This window comes from Lepus europaeus, chromosome 17 (genome assembly GCF_033115175.1).
Source record: "Lepus europaeus isolate LE1 chromosome 17, mLepTim1.pri, whole genome shotgun sequence".
Taxonomy (NCBI): Eukaryota; Metazoa; Chordata; class Mammalia; order Lagomorpha; family Leporidae; genus Lepus; species Lepus europaeus.
The window spans coordinates 26,264,449-26,288,727 of record NC_084843.1 but is presented as its reverse complement, the minus strand read 5'-3'; the positions used below and the strand labels follow the sequence as shown (position 1 = coordinate 26,288,727).

Here is a 24,279-nt window from a genome sequence, read left to right as displayed (position 1 = left end):
AATCCAGCTCCTTGATAATGTGCTTTGGAAAGCAATGGAAGATAGCCCAAGTGTTTGGGCCCCTGCACCCATGTGGGAGATCCAGAAGGAGTTCCAAGCTCCTGGTTTCAGCCTGGCTCAGCCCTGGCCATAGTAGCCATTCAGGGAGTAAACCAGCAGATGGAAGAGCAGTCTCTCCCTGTCTGTAAAATAAATAAATCTTTTATATACATACATACACACATATATGTGTATATATATATGTGTGTGTGCGTGTGCATGTGTGTGTGCATATATATATGTGTGTGTGTGTGTGTGTGTATATATATGAGGGGGGAGAGATTTACAGCATTGTGGTACAGCAGGTTATGCTAGCCATATAAGTTTGAATCCTGGCTGTCTGCTTCCAATCCACTTTCCTGCTGATGTGTCCAGGAAGGTAGCAGATAATGGCCCAAGTATTTGGGGCCTGGCCACTCATGTAGGAGACCAGACAGAGTTCCTGGCTCCTGGCTTCAGCCTGGTTCAGGTGTACTGTTGAGGCCATATTAGAGAATAAACCAGCAGATAAAGATCTCTGTCTCTCCCTCTCCCTCTCCCCCTCTCATTCTATCACTATGCCTTTCAAATAAAAAAAAAATTAGTATTTATCACAAAAAATAAACTACAGAATAATATTACAAATCATTTCACAGAGTTGTTCTGACAGTTCAATAGACAGGGTACTTACCGATGATAGGCTTCACGCCGGTACTTTTTCAGGGCTTGCTTATCCATGTTAGCAGGCATATCTGCTGCATTCTGTAAGCGATCACTCCAGGAAGTTGTCATTTTATTTTAATTGTACGCTGAATTCTAGAAAGGAAAACCAGTAATTTAGTAGCTTAAAATTATCGTTTAATTACTAATATCTGACTTCTAAAAGTATCAGAAAAACTCTAGCTTGCAAATAACCTAATATAATGACCTATTAAAACACACTGTAGGCCGGCACTGCGGCTTACTAGGCTAACCCTCCACCTGTGGCTCTGGCACCCGGGGTTCTAGCCCCGGTCGGGGCGCCGGATTCTGTCCCGGTTGCTCCTCCTCCAGTCCAGCTTTCTTCTGTGGTCTGGGAGTGCAGTGGAGGATGGCCCAAGTGCTTGGGCCCTGCACCCACATGGGAGACTTGGCTCCTGGCTTCAGATCCGCACAACGCGCCGGCCGTAGCAGCCACTTGCGGGGTGAACCAACAGAAGGAAGACCTTTCTCTCTCTCTCTCTCTCTAACGCTGCCTGCCAAAAAAAAAAAAAAACAAAAAAAACAACAACAACAACAACACTGCCTGGAGCCAATGCTGTGGTGCAGCGGGTTAAAGCCCTGGCCTGCAGGGCCGGCATCCCATGTGGGCGCCAGTTCAAGTCCCAGCTGCGCCTCTTCCAATCCAGCTCTCTGCTATGGCCTGGGAAAACAGTAGAAGATGGCCCAACTCCTTGGGTCCCTGCACCTGCGTGGGAAACCTGAAAGAAGCTCCTGGCTCCTGGCTCTGGACCGGATCAGCTCCAGCCATTGCAGCCATTTGGGAAGTGAACCAGCGGATGGAAGACCTCTCTCTCTCTTTCTCTGGCTCTACCTCTCTCTGTAACTTTCAAATAAATAAAATAAATCTTAAAAAAAAAAAAACACTGCAAATAGCAAATATACTGAAAAATATATTGACACTTCTAAACTATGTAAATTCAGGAACATATTTTTATGGTAATTTCTATCAGAAAGATCATACATATTACTTCCAAATAATGAAGATGACTAACAATAATTATAAGCTTTAACATCAGATTCTAAAAAAAGGATTAAGACCATAGTTTTATGAAAATACATAATTTTAAGATAATATATGCTTTCAAAAGGTATAAAGTGAGTAACTTTTTAATTCTGATCAACATACTAAAAATTCAGTCAATGGTGACACAAATATAAGTAATGAATGTTTGATTTTTAATTATTTCCTGCTTTTATATTTTTCTGTAATAAATTATTTTCCAGTTGGCATTAAAAACCATGAACCAAAGGAAGAAATAAATGAAAATATTTCATCTCATTAGGACAGATATCTAAAACAAGGTGGGCAGCTGATGCCTTTATTCTAAAAACTTTGACAACAGGTTAAATCTTAGGCTTCACTTCTATTTTTGAAATTTTCATTTGTAAACAGTTTTAAATAAGAATGAAAAATACCACATTAAAGGTTAACATTTTATTAAAATATAAATTTATATGAAAACACCTGGAATCTAACTTACTATTTTGAAAATGCTAACATCATTCATGACACTCAATTTGTCAATAAACCACCTTTGTAGCTTTTTTAAAAGTAATTCATTGAGGTGAAATTGACATAAGAAAATGAACTACTTTAAAGTGAACAAGTTAGTGACATTTAGTATTTTCATAATGTGTGGCCTCCAATTCTTGTCTAGTCTCAAAATATTTCTATACTTCAAAGTAAAACGCCTTACCCATTAAGCAGTTTCTCCACACCAAACCCATTCCTTTAGAGCCTGACAACCACATTTTGTCTTTATCCATTCAGCTCTTGATGTACATTTAGACTATTTCCACCTTCCGCCTATTTTTTTAGAAAACTTCAAAAGTACAACTTTTGGATTATAGTGGGTTTTCCCCCCCATAACCACCTCCCACCCGCAAACCATCCCATCTCCTACTCCCTCTCTCATCCCATTCTTCAATAAGATTCATTTTTAATTATCTTTATATACAGAAGATCAATCTGAATATACTAAGTAAATATTTCAGCAGATTGCACCTACACAGACACACAAAGTATAAAGTACTGTTTGAAGACTAGTTTTACCATTAATTCTCACAGTACAACACATTAAGGACAGAGATCCTACATGGGGAGCAAGTGCACAGTGACTCCTGTTGCTGATTTAGCAGCTGACACTCTTATTTATGTCAGTAATCACCCGAGGCTCTTGTCATGAGCTGCCAAGGCTATGGAGGCCTCTTAAGTTCACAAACTCCGACCTTATTTAGACAAGGCCACAATCAAAGTGGAAATTTTCTCTTCCCTTCAGAGAAAGGTACCTCCTTCTTTGATGGCCCGTTCTCTCCCCTGGGATCTCACTCACAGAGATCTTTCATTTAGGTCATTTTTTTCCACAGTGTCTTGGCTTTCCATGCCTGAGAAACTCTCATGGGCTTTTTAGCCAGATTCAAATGCCTTAAGGGCTGATTCTGAGGCCAGAGTGTTATTTAGGGCATTTGCTTTCTGCCTATTTTGAATAATGCTGCTAAGAACATGCATGTGTACTGTACTGGATTCCTAGTTTTCAATTCTTCTGAATATACACTTAGGCTTGTAATGCTTCTGAAGTTATCAACATTTCCAAATACCTTTTATAGAACAAAAGTACTATCATATGCAAAAAAAAAAAAATCTAGTTAAAATTTTATTAAAGAGGCCAGTGTTCAGGCACAGCAAGTTAAACCACCACTTATAATGCTGGCATGCCAGGTGGGAACACTGGTTCAGTTTTGACTACTCCATTTCTGACCCAGCTCCCTGCTAATATGCCTGGGAAAGCAGAAGATGGCCCAAATACTTGGGCTCCCACTACTCATGTGAGAGGCTGGGAAAGAGTTCCTGGCTCCTGGCTCCAGCCTGGCCCACACCTAGCTGTTGTGGCCATCTGGGGAGTGAACCAGCAGATCGAAAATCTATACAAATCCCCTCCAACCCAGCTGTCACTCTTTCAAAAAAATAAAAACAAAATTTAGAAAAACTTTAAAAAATTATAGAGTTAACTTGAGAGAAATTATGCATATTATAATTAACAATAGATACATTATGATGATTTGTTTTATTTTTAAAAGATCTATTTATTAAGGCCGGTGCCATGGCTTAACAGGCTAATCCTCTGCCTTGCGGTGCCGGCACACCGGGTTCTAGTCCCGGTCGGGGCGCTGGATTCTATTCCGGTTGCCCCTCTTCCAGGCCAGCTCTCTGCTATGGCCCGGGAAGGCAGTGGAGGATGGCCCAAGTGCTTGGGCCCTGCACCCGCATGGGAGACCAGGAGAAGCACCTGGCTCCTGGCTTCGGATCAGCACGATACGCCAGCCGCAGCGGCCATTGGAGGGTGAACCAACGGCAAAAGGAAGACCTTTCTCTCTGTCTCTCTCTCTATCCACTCTGCCTGTCAAAAAAAAAAAAAAATCTATTTTAAGTTAGAGTTACAGAAGAAGAGGAGAGATGGAGAGAGAGATCTTCCATCTGCTGATTCATTCTATATGTCTGCAATATTGAAAGTGCAGCAGCCAGGACTCACATTGGTGCTCACATTGGATGCCAGAGTTGTAGGTCATTTTTTTTTTTTCTTTCCTGAAAGAGTTACAGAGAAAAATTGGAGACAGAGAGAGAGAGAGACAGAGTGATCTTTCATCTGCTGTTTCACTCCCCAGATGGCCACATCAGCGAGGCAGAAGCCAAAAGCTTCCTCCAGGTTTCCCACATGGATGGCAGGGTCCCAAGCGGATGGGTCACCTCCCTCTGCCTTTCCCAGGCTACCAGCAGGGAGCTCAATCGTGAAGCAGTTAGGACCTGAACTAACACTCATATGGGATGCTGGCATCACAGGCGGCAGCTTTACCTGCTACACCACAACTCCGGCCACACAGGTGTTGTTTCTACCCACCATACAACATTGGACACAGAGGGTTTTTTTTTTTTTACACACACTTACACACACACACACGCTCATGCAGCAGGGCCAGAGTTGTAGTACAGTGGATAAACCTGCCACCTCCAACAAAGGCATCCCATATGAGTACCTGTTCCAGTTCCAGCTGCCTCATTTCTGATCCAGCTCCCTGGAAAAGCAGTGGAAAAATAATTCAAGCTTGAGTCTCTGCCAACCACACAGGAGACCCAAATGGAGTTCTAGGCTCCTGGCTTCAGTCTGGCCCAGCAATGGCTGCAGCAGTCATTTGGGGAGTGAACCAGAGATGGAAGATCTTTCTCTCAGGCTCTCCCTCTCTGCAACAGTTTTTCCAAAAAAAATTCAAGCAGAAAATCTAGATCATTTTGCGGACCTAAATAATGGAGACATTTTGAAAGTAGAGAATTACAACTGACTCAATGATTTGTTGTTTTTGGATCGGGACTCTATAAATTCAAGTAAGAATAAGAAATGAGGAGCAGGCACTGTGGTGTGGTGGGTTAAGTGGCAGCTTGGACATCTGCATCCCATTTCAAGAGGTGCCAGTTCAAGTCCCAACTGCTCCGGTTCCAATCCAGCTTCCTGCTAATGTGCTGAGAAGACAAAAGATGATGGTCCAATTACTTATGTCCCTGACATTCACATGGGAGACCCAGGTACAGTCTAGGCTCCTGGTTTTGGCCTGGCCCAGCTCTACCTGCTGCAGGCATTTGGGGAGTGAACCAGAAGAAAGATCTTTCTCTGTCAAAAAATAAATAAATAAATATTAGGCCAGTGCTGTAGCATAGTAGGTTAAGCCTCTGCCTGTGACACTAGGATCTCATATGGACAATGGTTTGTATCCTGGCTGCTATTCTTCTGATTCAGCTCTCTGCTAATGGCCTGGGAAAGCAGTGGAAGATAGCCCAATCACTGTGTAACTATGACTGTCAAAAAAAAAAAAAAGAAGAAGAAGAAGAAGAAGAAGAAGATAGTCCAAGTGCTTGGGCCCTTGCACCCATGTAAGAGACCTGGGAGAAGCTCCTGGCTCCTGATCAGCCCAGATTTGTCTGTTGAAGCCATCCGGGGTGTGAACCAGTGGATGGAAGACCTCTCTGTCTCCTCCTCTCTCTGTAACTCTGCCTCTCAAATAAATAAACATTTTAAAAAGTAAAGAAAGAAAGAAAAAAAATCTTTTAAAAAAGAATCAGAGGGTGGCTGGTGCTGCTGCATAGTGGGTAAAGCCACTACCTGCAGTGCCAGCATCCCATATGGGTGCTGGTTCAAGTTTTGGCTGCTCCACTTCCCATCCAGCTCCCTGCTAATTTGCCTAGGAAAGCACTGGAAGATGGCCCAAGTCCTTGGGCCCCTGCACCCATATCAGAAACGCAGAAGAAGCTCCAGGCTACTGGCTTCAGATAAGCCTAGCTCCGGCAATTGTGGCCATTTGTGGAGTGAACCAGTGGATGGAGTATCTCTCCTTCTCTCTGCCTCTGCCTCTACCTCTCCATAATTCTGCCTTTGAAATAAAAAATAAATAAATAAATCTTTAAAAAGAGAGAGAGAAATCAGAAGAGTCATTTTATTTAAAAAGACTTCAACTGCAATTACAGTCATACTGTAAAGCATAGGATATAAAATATGTATACTCTTAAGGCCTTGGTACATTCCAATTTTTTTATTTGACAGAGTTAGTGAGAGAGAGAGAGAGAGAGAGAGAGAGAGAGAGAGAGAAAGGTCTTCCTTCCGTTGGTTCACCCCCCAAATGGCCGTTAAAGCCAGCGCACTGTGCCAATCCAAAGCCAGGAGCCAGGTGCTTCCTCCTGGTTTCCCATGAGGGCGCAGGGCCCAAGCACTTGGGCATCCTCCACTGCCTTCCTGGGCCACAGCAGAGAGCTGGACTAGAAGAGAAGCAACAGGACAGAACCAGCACCCAGGCAGGCACCGCGGCTCACTACCCACTATGCCACAGAGCCAGCCCGGAATACATTTCTTATCTTCAAAGAAGCTAAAGCTAGACTAAAAGTTTCAAGTACAGACATGAAAAATAAAAAAGAGACCCAAACCAAATTCTATAATCACAATTATAATATCTAAGATGAAAAATACAGTGAATAGGATTAATATTTAAGACATTTAAGATTAGTAAATTTAAATACACAGCAGGGGCCGGCACTGTGGTGCAGCAGGTTAAAGCCCCAATCTGCAGCACAGGCATCCCATATGGGCCCTGGTTCAAGTCCAGCTGCTCCCCTTCCCCATCCAGCTCTCTGCTATGGCCTGGAAAAGCAGTACAAAATAGCTCAAGTCCTTGAGCCCTTGCACCCATGTGGGAGACCCAAAAGAAGCTCTTGGCTCCTGGCTCTGGATCAACGCAGCTCCATCCGTTGTGGCCATTTGGGGGAGTGAGCCAGCAGATAGAGGACCTCTCTCTCTCTCTCTGTCCCTCTGTAACTCTGCCTTTCAAATAAGTAAATAAATCTTAAAAAAAAAAAAAAAAAAAGACACAGCAATTATAACTATCTAACCTAAAATAGAAAATGCCTAAAAGAAAAAATTGACATCAGTGAGCTGTGTAACATATGTATTACTGGAATCCACAAAGGAAAAGAGAAAAAGAGAGAAGAGAGAAAAATATATATATTTAAAGAAATAGGAGGAGGAAGACATTTACAATGTGGCTAAGATGCTGTTCTGGGATACCAGAATCCCATTTCAGAATGCATTGGGTTCAACTTACAGCTCTACTTCCAGTGCATCTTCTTGTTAATACAGATCCTGGGAGACAGCAGGTGATGACTCAAGTGGTTGGTGCCTTACGACTCATATGGGAGACCTAGACTGTGTTCCCAATTCCCAGTTTTGGCTTGGCCCAGTCCTAGCATTGATTATTTTATTTTATTTATTTATTTATTTTGACAGGCAGAGTGGACAGTGAGAGAGAGAGAAACAGAAAGAAAGGTCTTCCTTTGCCGTTGGTTCACCCTCCAATGGCCGCCACAGCCGGCGCGCTGCAGCAGGCGCACCACGCTGATCTGAAGGCAGGAGTCAGGTGCTTCTCCTGGTCTCCCATGGGATGCAGGGCCCAAGCACTTGGGCCATCCTCCACTGCACTCCCGGGCCATAGCAGAGAGCTGGCCTGGAAGAGGGGCAACCGGGACAGAATCCGGTGCCCCGACCGGGACTAGAACCCGGTGTGCTGGCGCCGCTAGGCAGAGGATTAGCCTGTTGAGCCACGGCGCCGGCACCAGCCCTAGCATTGGAGAACAAATCAGGAGATGGGTGAGCATACTCTCTTTTTCTGCATCTCAAATAAAATTATTTAAAAATCCAAAAATAAAAAAAGTTATAAACAATTAAGATTATCAGAAATTGGATTTCTGTTTGTTTGTTTGTTTTGACAGGCAGAGTTAGTGAGAGACAGAGAGAAAGGTCTTCCTTCCATTGGTTCACCCCCCCAAATGGTTGCTACGGCCGGCGTACTGCACCAATCAGAAGCCAGGAGCCAGGTGCTTCCTCCTGGTCTCCCATGCAGGTGCAGGCGCCCAAGCACTTAGGCCATTCTCCACTGCCTTCCCGGGCCACAGCAGAGAGCTGGACTGGAAGAGGAGCAACCGGGACTAGTACCCAGTGCCCCAACAGGGACTAGAACCCGGTGTGCCGGCGCCACAGGCGGAGGATTAGCCTGTTAAGCCAAGGCGCCGGTCCAGAAATTGGATTTTTAAAAAGTTAGACTCAACCATCTGCTGCCTACAATAAATCACTTTGAATAAGGAGATAAATAAATTAAAAATAAAAGGATAGAAAAGGATATACCATGCTAAAGCTAATCAGAAAGAATCTGGATTGAGTACATTAATATTAAACAAAGTATACTTTAGACCAAAGAATCTTACCAGAAATAAAGTTGTCAAGTTCATAATGATAAACAAGTCAACTTATCAAGAGGACAGAATAATTATAAATTTTTATGCATCTAACAACATAGCTTCAAAATACATGAAGCATAAACTGACAAAATTTTAAGGATAAAGAGACAAATGCAAAATTATAGCTGGAGTCTGGAACAATTTTTTCAAACCAACAGATCTTTTATTGCATTATTAGAATACCACAAGCTATTATCTGGGTTCTTCTTTCTGTACCTGGACAACTTTTAGATCTTATTCATCAGCCTGCTAAACTGTTCCTTTTTCAGAGACATAGACACCATCCAAAAATCTTCTAAAATCCTTGTTTTTAACTGTTGTTGCCTGCTGAATCAAATTAGCTGAGTCTGAAACAAGTTCAACGTCATTTCCTTCAAGGATTAATTGATCTTTCCAGGTCTGAGATGCTGAACAAGCAACACCTGGCCGCATCCTAACCCTTTGGATGTACTTTTCACCCAAGAAATTTCAGATTTCGACAAGAGAACCATTCTCCTGAATAGCCGCGCTGAAGGGGAACTGAGTGTATTCAGACCTCATCTTGTAAAGGAAGTCCAGTGTAACCCCTTTGATCATATTCTATACGTGACTGCAGATATTGCAAACGGCTGCCACCTCCTTTCTATTTCCCCACCATGTGTCAACCTGGAGCCTCCTCTTTTCCTTTCCAAGAAGGCTGAGTTCTACATTGATGTGACTCATGTCCCTCTGCAGGGTTCCGTGGGGACCCTTCGCAGTAACTATGTGCCCCTTCAGAATGATGTCAACATTTCCTGGAATGTCAACAAGCCTGATTGCTGAGAATGATCTTCATCTCACAGTAGACATCTTTCCTGAACAATTTCTCAATAAATAATAAAATAGAGTATCCATTAGGGAGTGAGAGAATTTAACCAACACTATGAATCAACATTACCAAATTAACATTTATAGAACAGACCACCCAACAACTGTAGAAGACACATAGTTTTCAGGTACACATTAACAATTACCTAAATAGTTCATATTCTGGGTCACAAAACAAATCTCAATAAGTGCAAAAGAAAACTAGTTTTACAAAGTATGTTTACTATACAAAACTGAATTAAAAATAAGCAACAGAGTTCTCGGCTTCAGTGCCATCTTCTTGGAGACCTCCACGCTATGAGAGCCAAGTGGAGGAAGAAGTGAATGCACAGGCTGAAGCACAAAAGAAGAAAGATGACACAGAGGTCCAAGTGAACTGCTGGCTTATGTACCCGTGATGGCAAAGGAGCAGAAGAAAGAAGTGCTAGACCCCAGGACGCTGGCATAAACTGTTGGACTGCTTGCTACTTACTATCCACAACTTGTCTCAAAAAATCTGGAACTTCCATCACCAATGGATCACTGAAACCACCTGTGAGATCCACTTTGCTGACACCAAAGCAATCTCTGATGGCCCTCTGTCCTGGGCCTGTGACATTCTGGACTAGTTCTGTTCTCAGCTATGGCCAAGTGTAACACATGTACAATAAATCATCTCTTCTGCTGTCTTGGCCGAAGAATCAAATCATCAGGGGAAAAAAAAGTAACTGAAAGGTATCTGGAAAATTCCCAAATATTTGAAAAATCAAACAATCCACTGCTATTTAACCCCTGGATCAAAGTGATATGGGCTAGACTGGGAGACAGTCAGTGACACACAAAGGATCTGAGAGTGTGTCAGCAGTCTCTTTGCCAGAGTCACATGTTGCTGAATTCCCATGCCCTTCTGTGCAGCCCACTAGGGCTGCAGGGTCTGGCCCACTCACTTTCCATCATGAACCTGAGCCTCACTCTGCCATCACATACAAGACACCATGAGTATGCAGATCCATGTAGAGATGCTAGGAAACCTTCCAAGCAATCAACACGCACGCTGAAGCCCCACCCAAACTCTGCTCTATTTGTATATTCAATTAGGGCGCCCCCACACTATAAAGGGGCAACCAGGACCCCAGGGTAGCACAGTGGCAGAGCAGCAGATGCCCCTCTTTCCTCATGGAGGGAGGTTGCTTGCTTTCACTTCCAAATGTGAGTTATCCCTCTGCTCTCCCACTTGCACTTTACCTATGTCTCTGCTTTGAATTCTTTTCGCACACTGAGACAAGTACTTGGAACAAAACCCAGCTAAGGAGAAACTACAAATTATTTTGAGATGGGTCAGGGGCTGGCACTGTGGTGCAGCGGGTTAACGTCCTGGCCTGCACAGCACCGGCCTCGATAATAGTTCTTATAAATATATATGTACCAAACAACAGAGCACTCAAAATATATGAAGCAAATACTGATAAAACTGAAGGGAGGCATATATGGTTTTCCAGTAATATCTGGAAGAGCAAGAGCAGCTAAAATACATATACAGGGGGCCAGCGCTGTGGCACAGCAGGTTAATGCCCTGGCCTGAGGAGCCGGCATCCCATATGAGTGGTGGTTCTGGTCCCAGCTGCTCTATTTCTGATCCAGCTCTCTGCTATGGCCTGGGAAAGCAGTGGAGGACGGCCCAAGACCTTGGGCCCCTCACCCATGTGGGAGACTGGGAGGAAGCTCCTGGCTCCAGCCTGGCCCAGCTCCGACTATTGTGGGCACTGGGGAGTGAACCAGTGAATGGAAGATCGATCTCCCCCACCCCCCCTTCTCTCTCTGCCTTCCAAATCAATCTTTTTTAAAAAAATTTTTTTTCTTAATTCACCTTTAACAAAATCATATGACATTTTTCTATGATCTTATCTAATATACCTGAACATTACTATCATAGATATTTGAACTTTAACCACAGAATTTCACCAACTCAGTCTACATATTGCTTATCTTTACAGTATTAGTTCCATGGTTTCACTTTTTGCAGTTTCAATTACTTCAGTCAACTGCAGTCTGAAATATTAAAAAGAAAATCACGGAAATGAACAATTCATAAGTTTTAAACCGCACACCATTCTGACAACTTGAAGAAATCTTCACTTTCAAGCTCCGTTCCGCTCAGGAAGCCAATCATCCCGTTGTCCAGCACATCAGCACAGTATATACTACCCACTCACCAGTCACTGCATAACCTTCTCAATTAATAGATCAACTATCAAAAGTATCACAGTGCTCACACTCACACAATCCTTATTTTCCTTTCTAATGGTCCCAAGAGTCCCAAGGAGCTGGTGTTGAGGCATAGTGATTAAGCCACTATCTACAACAAAAGCATCTCATATGAGTGTCAGTTCAAGTCCAGGCTGCTCCACTTCCAATCCAACTCCTTGCTAATGTGTCTAAGTACTTTGGCCCCCTGCCACTCAACATGGGGATGGAGCTCCAGGCTCCTGGCTTTGGACTGGCCCAGCCCTCGCCAATGTGGCCATTGGAGAGTGAACCAGCAGATGTGAAGATCTCTGTCTCTCCAATGTGGCCATTGGAGAGTGAACCAGCAGATGTGAAGATCTCTGTAACTCCGCCTTTCTTATAAATAAAATAAATCTTTAAACACACACACACACACACACGTAAGAGTAATTAAGATATGGCTGTAATTCAGATATGCCAAAGGGAAGCTATAATGTGCTTCCTTTAAGTAAAAAGGTGAAAAGACTTTGTAGGAAAAAATATCCTATGCTGAGTTTCTTAAGATATACAGTAAGAATGAATATTCTATCTATGAAATTGACAAGTAAGAAAAAGAAATTCACATTGGTTTTGCTGTCACACCTCAAACTACAAAAGCTACTGGACTTTTTACTTAAGACGGAAAAGACATTAAATCTGTGTACATATGTAAGGGAAAACATAGTACATGTAGGGTTTGGTTGCTCTCTGAGGTTTCAGGCATCCACTAGTAGTGTTAGAATATAATTTTCAGGGGCTGGCGCCGTGGCTCATTTGGTTAATCCTCCACCTGCGGCACCGGCATCCCATATGGGCACCGAGTTCTAGTCCCAGTTGCTCCTCTTCCAGTCCAGCTCTCTGCTGTGGCCCAGGAAGGCAGCGGAGGATAGCCCAAGTGCTTGGGCGCCTGCACCCGCGTGGGAGACCAGGAAGAAGCACCTGGCTCCTGGCTTCGGATCAGCGTAGCTCTGGCCAAAGGGGCCATTTGTGGGTAAACCAACGGAAGGAAGACTTCTCTCTGTCTTTCTCTAACTCTGCCTGTCAAATAAATAATTTTAAAAAATAAAAAAGAATATAATTTCCACAGATTAAGGGGATACTACAATATTTTGTAGTTACAATGAAGTTAAAGATGATAAATCTTTATCATCTAGCCAACAAAAGAGAGTGAGTTCCAATAAGTAGGAAAACATTTCATTTCATTTCATTTCTAGTACCAGCCTTAATAGTTTTTTTCAGTGAAGTACAGCAGCAACTAATATTGAATAAAAAGCTCAAAATTTGGTTCCTTTCATATAGTGATGGTAAACCTAGAGTTCTTTCTTATGATATAAAATATTAAGCCAGCGAAGTTGTTATTCCTGAAAAGTAACAAATTAAATGAATTCTCAAGCATTTAAAATATTTCATGGGCAAAACATACATAATTCCCTTCACCAATACCATCACCCTCCCCCAAAGAATGGAAACCAGCTGGTAGCACAGCTCTAAGCAACTGCTAAAAACAGGAAGCAGAGTAACTGAAACTGTAGGGTAGGCGTGGTTAGCAATCTGCAGTGAACATTCTTCCCCTAGAAAAAGTGTGCCCCAAAATGCTGACTGTCACTTGTAGTAAGACCACTATTTTTAAATGACAAAGAAACTTTTGTCCCTCCCATACTCAAATGCAACATGATGTTGAACACTGATAGAATTATACAAATAGCAGTCAGAACTTACTTTCGTAACAACTCTGCAGTAAGACAAGATGCCATGCTGCCAGAAGCATACTTTGGCAAAGGTTTAAAGGTTTTTACAAAGCCATTTAAAACGTGTTTGTATCATATCAGTAATTTACTTGGAAAGAAGCCAAGAGTAATTTAACTATATGTAGCACAGGCCTATCAGGCAAAGGATTCAACATGTAACAGTTTAAATCAAATATCCACTTTTCAACAGATTAAGTGTGTCAACATGAGTAACAGAGTAATATGGTAATAAGTAGATATGAATACTCAGTGTTTTACTACTTCATTAGAATTTACTTTTTGTCTGAAATAAAAATGTTTTATTATCTCTGCCCACTGCAGCCATCCAGGGAGTGAACCAGCAGATAGAAGACCTCTCTCTCTCTCTCTGCCTCTGCCTCTCTGTAACTCTGCCTTTCCAATAAGTAAATAAAATAAAATCTTTAAAAAAAAGAAGAAGAAAAGAAAAAGGGCCAGCACTGTGGCACAGCGGGGTTGACACTATTGCCTGGAGCGCCGGCATCCCATATGGGCAACGATGGTTTGAGTCCCTGAGTCCCGGCTGCTCTACTTCTGATCCAGTTCTCTGCTATGGCCTGAGAAAGCAGTAGAAGATGGCCCAAGTGCTTGGGCCCCCGCAGCAGCGTGGGAGACCGGGAAGAAGCTCCTGGCTCCTGGCTTCAGATCGGCTCAACTCCAGCCGTTGAGGCAGGCTGCAGAGTGAACCAGCGGATGGAAGCCGCCCCCCCGCCCTCAGCGGATGGAAGCTCTCTCGCGTGCGCGCTCTCTCTCTCTCTGTAACTCTTTCAAATAAATAAATCTTTAAAAAAAAAAAAAGAAAAAATAATAAAAAAGATATATCCTCCATTTGTATTTCCCATATTATACTAAGTAGCCACATTTTATACACAGCCCTCTATAACAAATGAGCAAGTAAAACTGACAAAGTATAGTGGACAGCCAGTTGGCTTTATCAATATACTGTGGTTAAGGGTTCCCTTTCTAACACAGCCATAAACCAACTTACTTATAAATACATACTCTTAAAAATAAGGAAAGTCACATGCAAATTTATCTTAATCAGTCTCTCAACACTCCTGAACAGCTAACTCTTCACACAGAAACAATCTGTAATTGTGTCAACTATAATTCGAAGAACAGCATAATTTTTTTATCTGAAAGGCAGAGAGACAAGAGAGGAAGACTGTTCTCTCTCACTGGTTTACTCCCCAAATGACTGCCAAACTCGATCACCACAATGCCCACAAGGGTAGCAAAGACCCAAATACTTGGGCCAACACCTGCTGTCTCCCAGAATGCATATTAGCGAGAAGCTGGAATTGGGATGGAGCTTAGACTCAAACTCAGGGACACTGATAAGGGATGTCAGCATCCCAAGGAATAACCACTGAACCAAATACCCACCCCATGAACAGTATTTTGAAATAAATTATATCTTCTAAAGTACTTTTGTGACCTTTGTTTTGTTTTAGAGAGTGAGAGCTCCCATTCACTGGTTCATTCCACAAATGCCCAAAACACAGGTCTGGGGGGTGGTGGGCAGTGCTGTGGCATAGTGGGTAAAGCCACCACCTGCAGTGCCAGCATCCCATATGGGCACCAGTTTGATTCCCAGCTGCTCCACTTCCAATCTAGCTCTATGTTATGGCCTGGGAAAGCAGTAGAAGATGGCCAAGTCCCTGGGCCCCATCAGCTGCATGGGAGACCGGGAGGAAGCTCCTGGCTCCTAATCAGTGCAGATCAGCGCAGCTCCAGCTGTTGCAGCCATCTGGGGAGTGAACCAGCGGATGGAAGACCTTTCTCTCTCTGCCTCTCTTTAACTCTGCCTTTCAAATAAATAAATAAATAAATTTTTAAAGCTGGAGGGGGGGGGAAGGACTGGGAACAAAATCCCAGTCTCCCTAAGTGTGTGGCAGGAACCCAATCACCCACAGTCTGCATTAGCAAGACACTGGATTGAGGAGCCAGGAACAGATAGGACAAATGCCCTTTCCACCTATGCTCATAAAAGTAGTATGTGAAAGGAAATACACATATAAAGCTTTTTTAGATGCAGGAATGTCATAAGGATAAAGACTCCTTAAAACTGTGCAATGTTTAAACTGTGCTAAATGTTTCTTTAACTTTCTTTTTTTTTTTGACAGGCAGAGTGGACAGTGAGAGAGAGACAGAGAGAAAGGTCTTCCTTTTGCCGTTGGTTCACCCTCCAATGGCCGCCGCGGTAGGCGCGCTGCGGCCAGCGCACCGCGCTGTTCCGATGGCAGGAGCCAGGTGCTAATCCTGGTCTCCCATGGGGTGCAGGGCCCAAGCACTTGGGCCATCCTCCACTGCACTCCCTGGCCACAGCAGAGAGCTGGCCTGGAAGAGGGGCAACCGGGACAGGATCGGTGCCCCGACCGGGACTAGAACCCGGTGTGCCGGCGCCGCAAGGTGGAGGATTAGCCTAGTGAGCCGCGGCGCTGGCCTAACTTTCATATTTTTAAAGAGTTTTGAGAAACAAGTTTCTTACTTTTTCAGTCAGAGTTGCTTTATCATTTGCCCAAGTTCTATACATTCCTGTCAAGGGACAACACTCACAGTTGCTCAAAATAAATTCAACAAGAAATTACTCTTACCTATCCATACATTCACTTGTTATCCTCTCACCCTGCTTTTTCCCTTTTTGTTCACACTTCTAGACATATTTGACAGTTTTATATGATATATTACATGTCAGTCAGTCCCTGCCTATAAAGCTCCATGCAAAATGTAAGACTGTTCTATTAGCTGCTCCGTCCCCAGCAAATTGCATAGATTTGACACATATGGACAGAAATAAACAAATGACTAAACCTCTACACTTTGAGCTCTTTGTTTTTCAGAAGCTACTTTCTATGTAAGCTTGAAAATTCAAGAACATTGCACAAGTTCCTTTTAATGCTCTAAATGAATCTTTGTGAAATCTTACTACTGGCTCACAAATGCCTAAAATTCTTGGCTTGATTAACTCAATAATATTTTGCTAGCTTTTCAACATCAGGCCTTGGAACAAAAGGTTCCTTGTTCTCTTGTGTCTAGGAAGAAAGCAAAGAGATATTGTCAAGTGGGAGAAGCAGTACCTGTCTACTTTGACAATTTTTCTTAGTCAATCAGTAACATGCTCCTATCTGTAGTCTGAAACTTCAGTTGGAAAACACAAATTTATTTCATCTGTTCCTAAAATTTTAAAAATAAACAAAAAAGAACTAAATTTTATTATATTCTTCTCAACATTCTATTGCTACTACTACCAGAATTCCATTACCTTTATATATCCATTACCTGCTATGTATCTGTTCTACATCAGAATAATAAGACTGCTTCTTACTGAATGTTCTGAATAACTAAGATCTTAAACAGTAACAGTTGACACACAAAAAAGGAAAGCACATAAAACATTTTAAAAGATTGGACCATTTCTTCAAAATATCATTAAAATTAACTGAGTTCTTTCAAAAGCATAAAGGAAGGGGCAAGCATTGTGGCTTAGCGGGTTAAACTGGCACTTGAAGTACCAGTAGCTTCAGCCAGGTCACCCATGTAGGTACCCAAGTACGTGGGCCTCCCAGGCACTTTAAGGAGGACTCTAGATCAGAAGTGTGGGAGAAGCCAGCACTTGAACGAGGCACTCAGTGAGCATCCCAAACGGTGGCTTAACCAGCTGTGCCACAATGTCTTTTTTTTTTTTTTTTTTTTTTTAAGATTTATTTATTTATCTGAAAGGCAGAGAGTTACAGAAAGGCAGAGGGAGGGAGGGAGGGAGGGAGGGGAAGGAAGAGAGAGAGACACACACAAAGAAAGAAAGAGAGACAGAGACAGAGACAGAGAAGTCTTCATCTGTTGGTTCATCCCCCAAATGGCCACAACAGCTGGAGCTGGGCAGATCTGAAGCCAGGAGCTTCTTCAGGGTCTCCCACATAGGTGCAGGGTCCCAAGCACTTGGGCCATCTTCTACTGCTTTCCCAGGCCACAGCAGAGAGCTGGATTAGAAGTGGAGCAGCCAGGACTTGAATATGCCCATATGGGATGCCAACATTGCAAGCAGTGGCTTTACCCGCTATGCCACAGTGCTGGCCCCCACAATGTCAAATGGTTCCAGAAAAAACATATATATATATAAAAACAAACTAAAATGGCAAAATATTAACAACTGGTGAATTTAAGTTAAAAGTATAAGAAGAGCATTTATAACTAATTGCATTTTTCTGTAGAATTAAATTTTTTTCAAACAAAAAGATGGAATAAAAACATAACACTGATAAACAGAAGGTAAGGAGAAACCACACACTGAGGAGATATTATACCACCACAACAGAGGATTAGTATAAAGTATAAAGAGAACCACAAATCAACAATCAAAAAGCAAACAAGCCAAATAAAAATGAAGTATATAAATAAACAATTTACAAAAAAGGAAATCTAAACAACCAATAAATGAATGTAAAAAAGCTCAACCTCATTAGTAATTAAGGAAAAGGAAATTTAAAAATCCACAGATTGGGGCCAGCACTGTGGTGCAGTGGGTAAAAGCTGCCACCTGCAATGCTGGTATCCCATGTGGACTCAGGTTTGGGTCCTGGTGCTCCACTTCCAATCCAGCTCCCTGCCAGTGTACCTGGGAAAGCATCGGAGGATGGCCCAGGTCCATGGGCCCCTGTACCTACACTGGAGACCTGAAGGAGGCTCCTGGCTCCTGGCTCCGGCCTGGCCCTGCCCTGACCATTGCAGCCATTTGGGGAGTGAACCAGGGAGTGGATGATCTCTCTCTTTGTGACTCTGACTTTCAAATGACTGAATACATCTTTAAAAAAAAAAAAAAAAGAAAAGAAAAAAACTTTGACAACCAATTATTAGGGTACACAAATTTCAATTAGTAAAAAGTCATATACAGAAGAGGCATTTGGTCTGGCAGTTAAGACACTCAAATGCCATGTCTGAAAGCCTGGATTTGGTTCCCAGCTCCTGATTCAGGCTTCCCCCCAGTGCGGATGGTGGGACACGGAAGGTGATGGCTCACGTAGTTGAGTCCCTGATACCCATGTAAGGAGACCTGGATACCCCAGCTGCCAACTCTGACTCCCATCTAACCCTAGCCATCACAGGCATTTGGAGAGTAAATCACCATATCCGAGCTCTAATTTTAAAAGACTTTACATATTTTTTTATTTGTAAGGCAGAGTTAGAGCGAGAGAACTTTGGGTAGATCCAAAGCCAGGAACAACTTCTAGGTCTCCCACATGGGCCCAAGGGCCAAAGGACTTGGGCCATCTTCCATTACTTTCCCAGGCGCATTAGCAGGGAGCTGGATCATAGTGGGGCCGCTGGGACTCAAACCAGTGCCCATATGAGTTGCTGGCACCACAGGCCTCAGCTTCACCCTCTATGCTACCTCAATCTTTTTTTTTTTTTTTTTTAATTTGAAAGGCAGTTACAGAGAAGGAGGGGGAGGAGGAGGGAAGAGTCCGTCTTCCATCCTCTGGTTCACTCCCCAAATGGCCACAATGGCTGGAGCTGAGCCTATCCAAAACCAGGAGCCTGAAGCTTTTTCCAGGTCTCTCAAGTGGGTGCAGGGGCCCAAGGACTTGGGCCATCTTCCACTGCTTTCCCAGGCCATAGCACACAGCTGGATCAGAAGTAGAGCAGCTGGGACTCCAACCCGCGCCAATGTGGGATGCTGGCAATGCAGGCCGGCGGTAGCTTTACCTGCTATGCCACAGTCCTCCGGCACTCCCTCAATCTTTTTTAAAGCCAGACAAGACTTAGTGGGTCAAGAGATAAGGGCCTTAGCATGCTGTAAAAATTTGTTACCAACTTCCGAAAGGCAAATAACTTTTCACATCTGAACTTAAAAAACAAACAAAAGACAATAACCACTTATAAAACGTTATCTCACGGCCAGCGCAGCGGCTCACTAGGCTAATCCTCCGCCTTGTGGCACCGGCACACCGGATTCTAGTCCTGGTTGGGGCACCGGATTCTGTCCCGGTTGCCCCTCTTCCAGGCCAGCTCTCTGCTGTGGCCAGGGAGTGCAGTGGAGGGTGGCTCAAGTGCTTGGACCCTGCACCCCATGGGAGACCAGGAGAAGCATCTGGCTCCTGCCATCGGATCAGCGCGGTGCGCCAGCCGCAGCATGCCAGCCGCGGCGGCCATTGGAGGGTGAACCAACGGCAAAAGGAAGACCTTTCTGTCTCTCTCTCTCACTGTCCACTGCCTGTCAAAAAAAAAAAAAAAAAAAAGTTATCTCACTTCATTCATCTACTCTATCTATAAGGAATCAATGCAGCATACCTTGTAAACAGTTTGCCAGCATTTCTCTTTTCAGCTTTAACTCATACAGTTTTCCTAAACCTTTTCTAGTGAGAGCAAGGCACTCATTATACCCTCAATATACCCCTATTCTGAAGTGTCAACTTCTCTACAATGGTTTTCTCCAATGCCACCAATCTAAAATATTTTACTCTGAAGCAAAAAATATCTATTATAGAAAAGTTAATGTGTATCAGTATCATATCAATGAAATTATTCTTAATCTACATATTCCTATGAAATTTTTATAATTTTTCCTTTTTCAGAACAAGAAAAACTAAGGCTAAGGTTAAGTTCTCCAATGCCACAAGGACGGCAAGTGGAGCAGGCCAAATTTCAAACCCAGACTACAAAATCCAGGCCATTAAATAGGTGTAATGCAGTCTCCTGGCTGAAAGTACGGACTGCCTGTACTGTTCACACGTCATTCAACATATGCCTTGTGATATTTAACATTTTCTGTTAGCACACAGTATCTAAACATCTCAAAATAATACATCATTTAACAAAAATTTACTAAGAGCCTGTGTTTCAGGCACTGTTAGTGACTGTGTGAAAAGTACATGAACTCATCCTCTAGACAGGTGGGCATCACAGTAATGGAAATGCAAAGTTAAACATCTTATAACTAAGAACCCTTGTTTACATAAAAATTTTAACATATTAAAGTTGTTGGGTTTTGTTTTGTTGCTTTTTCACTAAATGAAGGTTTTGGTAAGAGTTAGGCTATAAAGACTTTTATTAACTTTCATTTTTTTTATTTCAAAGACAGAGTGACACTGAGAGAGAGGGAGATCTTCCATCTGCTGCATCTGCTGGTTCACTTCCCAACAGCTGGGGCTGTGCCAAGCTGAAGCCAGGAACTCCAACCTGGTCTCCCAAGTGGGTGGCAGGGGCCCAAGCACTTGGGTGATCCTCCACTGCCTTCCTGGGCCACAGCAGAGAGCTGGACTGGAAGAGGAGCAACCGTGACAGAGCCGGTGCCCCAACAGGGACTAGAACTAGTGCTGGCACCACAGGTGGAGGATTAGCCTAGTGAGCCGCGGTGCCGGCCCAAAGACTTCATCTTAAAACAGGTTTTGAATAGTTCTCTTTGTTCCATAAAACAGGAGAAATCACCTACAGGCAAATTAGTGAACACCCCCCTCCTCTTAAAATTCCCCTCTAATTTGGCTTTCTTTAGGAAGGTCTGAAATATTCTACTAAGGTAGCCAGGTATCATATAAATTTTCCTATGATTATAAACATCTGGAAATTTTGTAGTTTAAATTCTCATATAATGGCATCAAATCTTAGAACTGAATAAAATCTTACAGAAACATCTCCTTCAGCCATTGTACTTCACAGATGAGTTGATAGCAAGGTTTTTTTTTTATGCTACTATTTTTTTAAATTTAAAAAAAAATTTATTTATTTATTTTTTTGACAGGCAGAGTGGATAGTGAGAGAGAGAGAGACAGAGAGAAAGGTCTTCCTTTTTGCCGTTGGTTCACCCTCCAATGGCCGCTGCGGCCGGCGCATCTCGCTGATCCGAAGCCAGGAGCCAGGTGCTTCTCCTGGTCTCCATGCGGGTGCAGGGCCCAAGCACTTGAGCCATCCTCCACTGCCTTCCCGGGCCATAGCAGAGAGCTGGCCTGGAAGAGGGGCAACCGGGATAGAATCCGGCGCCCCGACCGGGACTAGAATCTGGTGTGCTGGTGCCGCAAGGCGGAGGATTAGCCTGTTAAGCCAGGGCGCCGGCCTAAATAGCAAGTTTTTTTTTTTTTTTTTAACAGATTTATTTATTTATTTGAGAGGCAGACTTACAGACAGAGAGAAGGAGGGAGGGAGAGAGAGAATGGTCTTCCATCCGCTGGTTCACTCCCCCAAATGGCTGCCACGGCCAGAGCTGGGCCCATTCAAGGCCAGGAGCCAGGAGCCAGGCCATCAGCAAGGAGCTGGATCAAAAGAGGAGCAGCCGGGACCGGAACCGGCTGCCCATATGGGATGCCTGCGCAGCTGGCGGAGGTTTAACCTACTTCGCCAAGCTGAGTAAGTTCTAAAACCTAAATTGTAGATGAATAAAAGTGATGCAGCAGCCTATGTCGCTGAACCGTCGCCGATTTATATTGCAATGGAAATACATTTCCGAAACAAGCCATGTGTACTAGCATCAACCCAGCATGTGGAATTCTGATTTTAACTACTATACTAACTAGCGGTGTCTTTCCTGGACTTAATCTTTTCAGTCTGGATGCCTTCATCTGGATAAATTCTAACCACTGTTGAAAAGGGACGTGGTAAATATTTAAAAGGTCGGACCGAAGCCTTCCCTATACTCAATCACATTAAGTTTCCATGGTAAATGGCACGGTTTCCACACTCTTCCTTTCACATTACACTCAGCTGAGTTTGTATCAGTTGCCTTCAGGAGCAAAATCAGTAGTCTGTCGACACCATCAAGCAAGAACCTGCTGCACCCGGGGCAAGAGACACTTTGCGCGCACACACAGCCTTCAAACAACGGCCCTCAAGCTGCAAGCAAGGGAGCCCAAGCCAGGCACCAAGCTCTACACTGCTCTCCCAAGCCGTGGCCTGCCAGCCTCACACCCCACGACGTCATCTCTCCGCCAGGCCTCGCTCTCCCTCCCCGGCTCCAGGGCCCGGCGGACAGGCAAGGGGCAGAAGGGCCCCAGACGCCGGAGCCCGCCCGCGGCCGGCCGGCCGAGCCCGCGCGTCGTCCCGCGGCCGTTTGCAGTTCGGAGGGAGCTTTCCAGGAAGTGCTGCACACCCCGGCGCTGGCGTGCGGCCGGCAGCCTGGCACTTTCTCGCCGCCTCGCCTGAACGCGGCCAGCCCGGCGCCCGCGGCTTCCCCGGGGGTCCGCCCGGAACGCGAGGAGGGTCTCCGGGCGGGAGGCCGGAGGAAAGACCAGCACCACTCCGTCAAGCGGTGTCCGCCTACCCAGCGGGACGGAAGCTGCCGCCGGGGACGGGACGCCGCGAGCCGGGCTGAGGCGGGGTCCCCGCGAGCCCACGGCGCGGAGACAATGGCGCGAGGGTGACGTGGGCCGGGGGCGTCGCCGCGGCGCGAGGAAGGGGCTGCCGTGGGCCGGGGTCGACCAGGGCTCGGGTGTGTGTGTGTGTGTGGACGTGGGGTACAGGGTCGCCAGGGCGAGGTGTCGGCCTGAGGAGAGGCCTGAGGGGCTCAGCGCCGGGAGAGCCCAGCAGGCCCGGCCCCGGGGGCGCACGCTCGACCGCGCCCCCCGCCTCGTCCGCCCGCTCCCACCCCTCCCGTCCTCCAGGCCCGCCGCACTCACCGGCCCGCCGCTCGGCTGCAATCCCAGCGCGCAACTGCCGCAGCCGCCGGGGCGCGCGCGCGCCCTCCCCGCCCCTGCCGCCCAGCGCCGCCCCGCGCCGCCCAGCGCCGCCCCGCGCCGCCCAGCGCCGCCCCGCGCCGCCCCCAGCTCGCGCCCGGCCAGGGACCGGCGCGCTGTTCCGTCCCCCGGCGCCGACGCAGAATTCGGCGGCGGCGGCGGCGCTCCCTGGCGCGGCTGCGGGATTGCGGCGGAGAGCCAGGCCAGCGATCACCAAACGACCGCACACCGGTTGGTGCGGAGATGTGGGGTGACGTTCAGGCCTTAGGTTCCTTCCCTTGTCATGGTGCCCGCGCCCTTCCGCGAAGCCCGGGCTGCCCTCTCCCACGAGGCTTTGCCGACAGAGGGAGGGCACGTCTCAGAATCACGGAATCTGCTAGTCAAGTGAACCCAAGGCCCCTTTGGCGGTGACCCCTGCCCTACGCCTGAATCCCTTTGGTGACCAAAAGCAGCGCCTCTGGAGTTTGTCAGTTCCATCACCTAAAAATTGTGCTACCTCGGCGAGATACCTGACTTCACTCTACCCCAACGGTCCCTGCCGCAAAGGTTGTTGACTGCGCGTCTTGGCACACAGTGAGCAAGCACACCAGACACCCCACCATCACCAACAGCTCTCATGGGCAAGAAGACTCCTGACAGAAAGCTATTTTTAAAAAAAAATTTATTTTTATTTTTATTTGAAAGGCAGAGTTACAGAGAGAGAGAGAGAGAGAGAGAGCTCTTCCATCCGCTGGTTCACTCCCCAGATGGCGGCAACAGCCAGGGCTGGGCCAGACCAAAGGCAGGAGCCAGGAGCTCCCGGGTCTCCCATGTGGTCCAGGGGCCCAAGCATGCGTTAGCAGGGAGCGGGATCCGAAGTGGAGTAGCCGGGACTTGAACTGGCGTCCATATGGGATGCTGGCGCTGCTGGTCCCCAAGCTCGCTGTCTCCAGAGCGCTGCCTTCCTTGGCGGGGGCAGCTCTGAGGCTTCTGTTTCTGAGGGTCCACCCCAGGGCCCGCGACGACCCCTCGGTGCTTCAGAGAACAGATCAGTCTGTTCTCTCTGGGATGTGCTTTTTCAGATACTTCTGTCAGGCCTGCCCAAGGTCTTCTCACTTGAGATCTTGTCTCCCGCTCCTCCCATTGTTCCTCCTTTGCCCCAGTTTTTCTCCTCCTG

The 24,279-nt window shown here is 45.4% G+C and overlaps 1 protein-coding gene and 1 pseudogene across 1 annotated transcript in view; both read right to left on the bottom strand.

The window, feature by feature from the left end:
* NT5C2 (5'-nucleotidase, cytosolic II) overlaps positions 1 to 23,140 on the bottom strand; it is a 108,690-nt gene extending 85,550 nt beyond the window's left edge. Inside the window, exons 1-2 of the mRNA XM_062214995.1 lie at positions 23,067 to 23,140; positions 710 to 834 (exon numbers count right to left, since the gene is read on the bottom strand). Coding sequence (XP_062070979.1) covers positions 710 to 810 — 101 coding nt within the window. The 5' untranslated portion in view covers positions 811 to 834; positions 23,067 to 23,140. The remainder of the gene's footprint in view (positions 1 to 709; positions 835 to 23,066) is intronic.
* LOC133776063 (large ribosomal subunit protein uL6-like) lies at positions 8,843 to 9,422 on the bottom strand (annotated as a pseudogene).
* Positions 23,141 to 24,279: the final 1,139 nt, after the last annotated feature.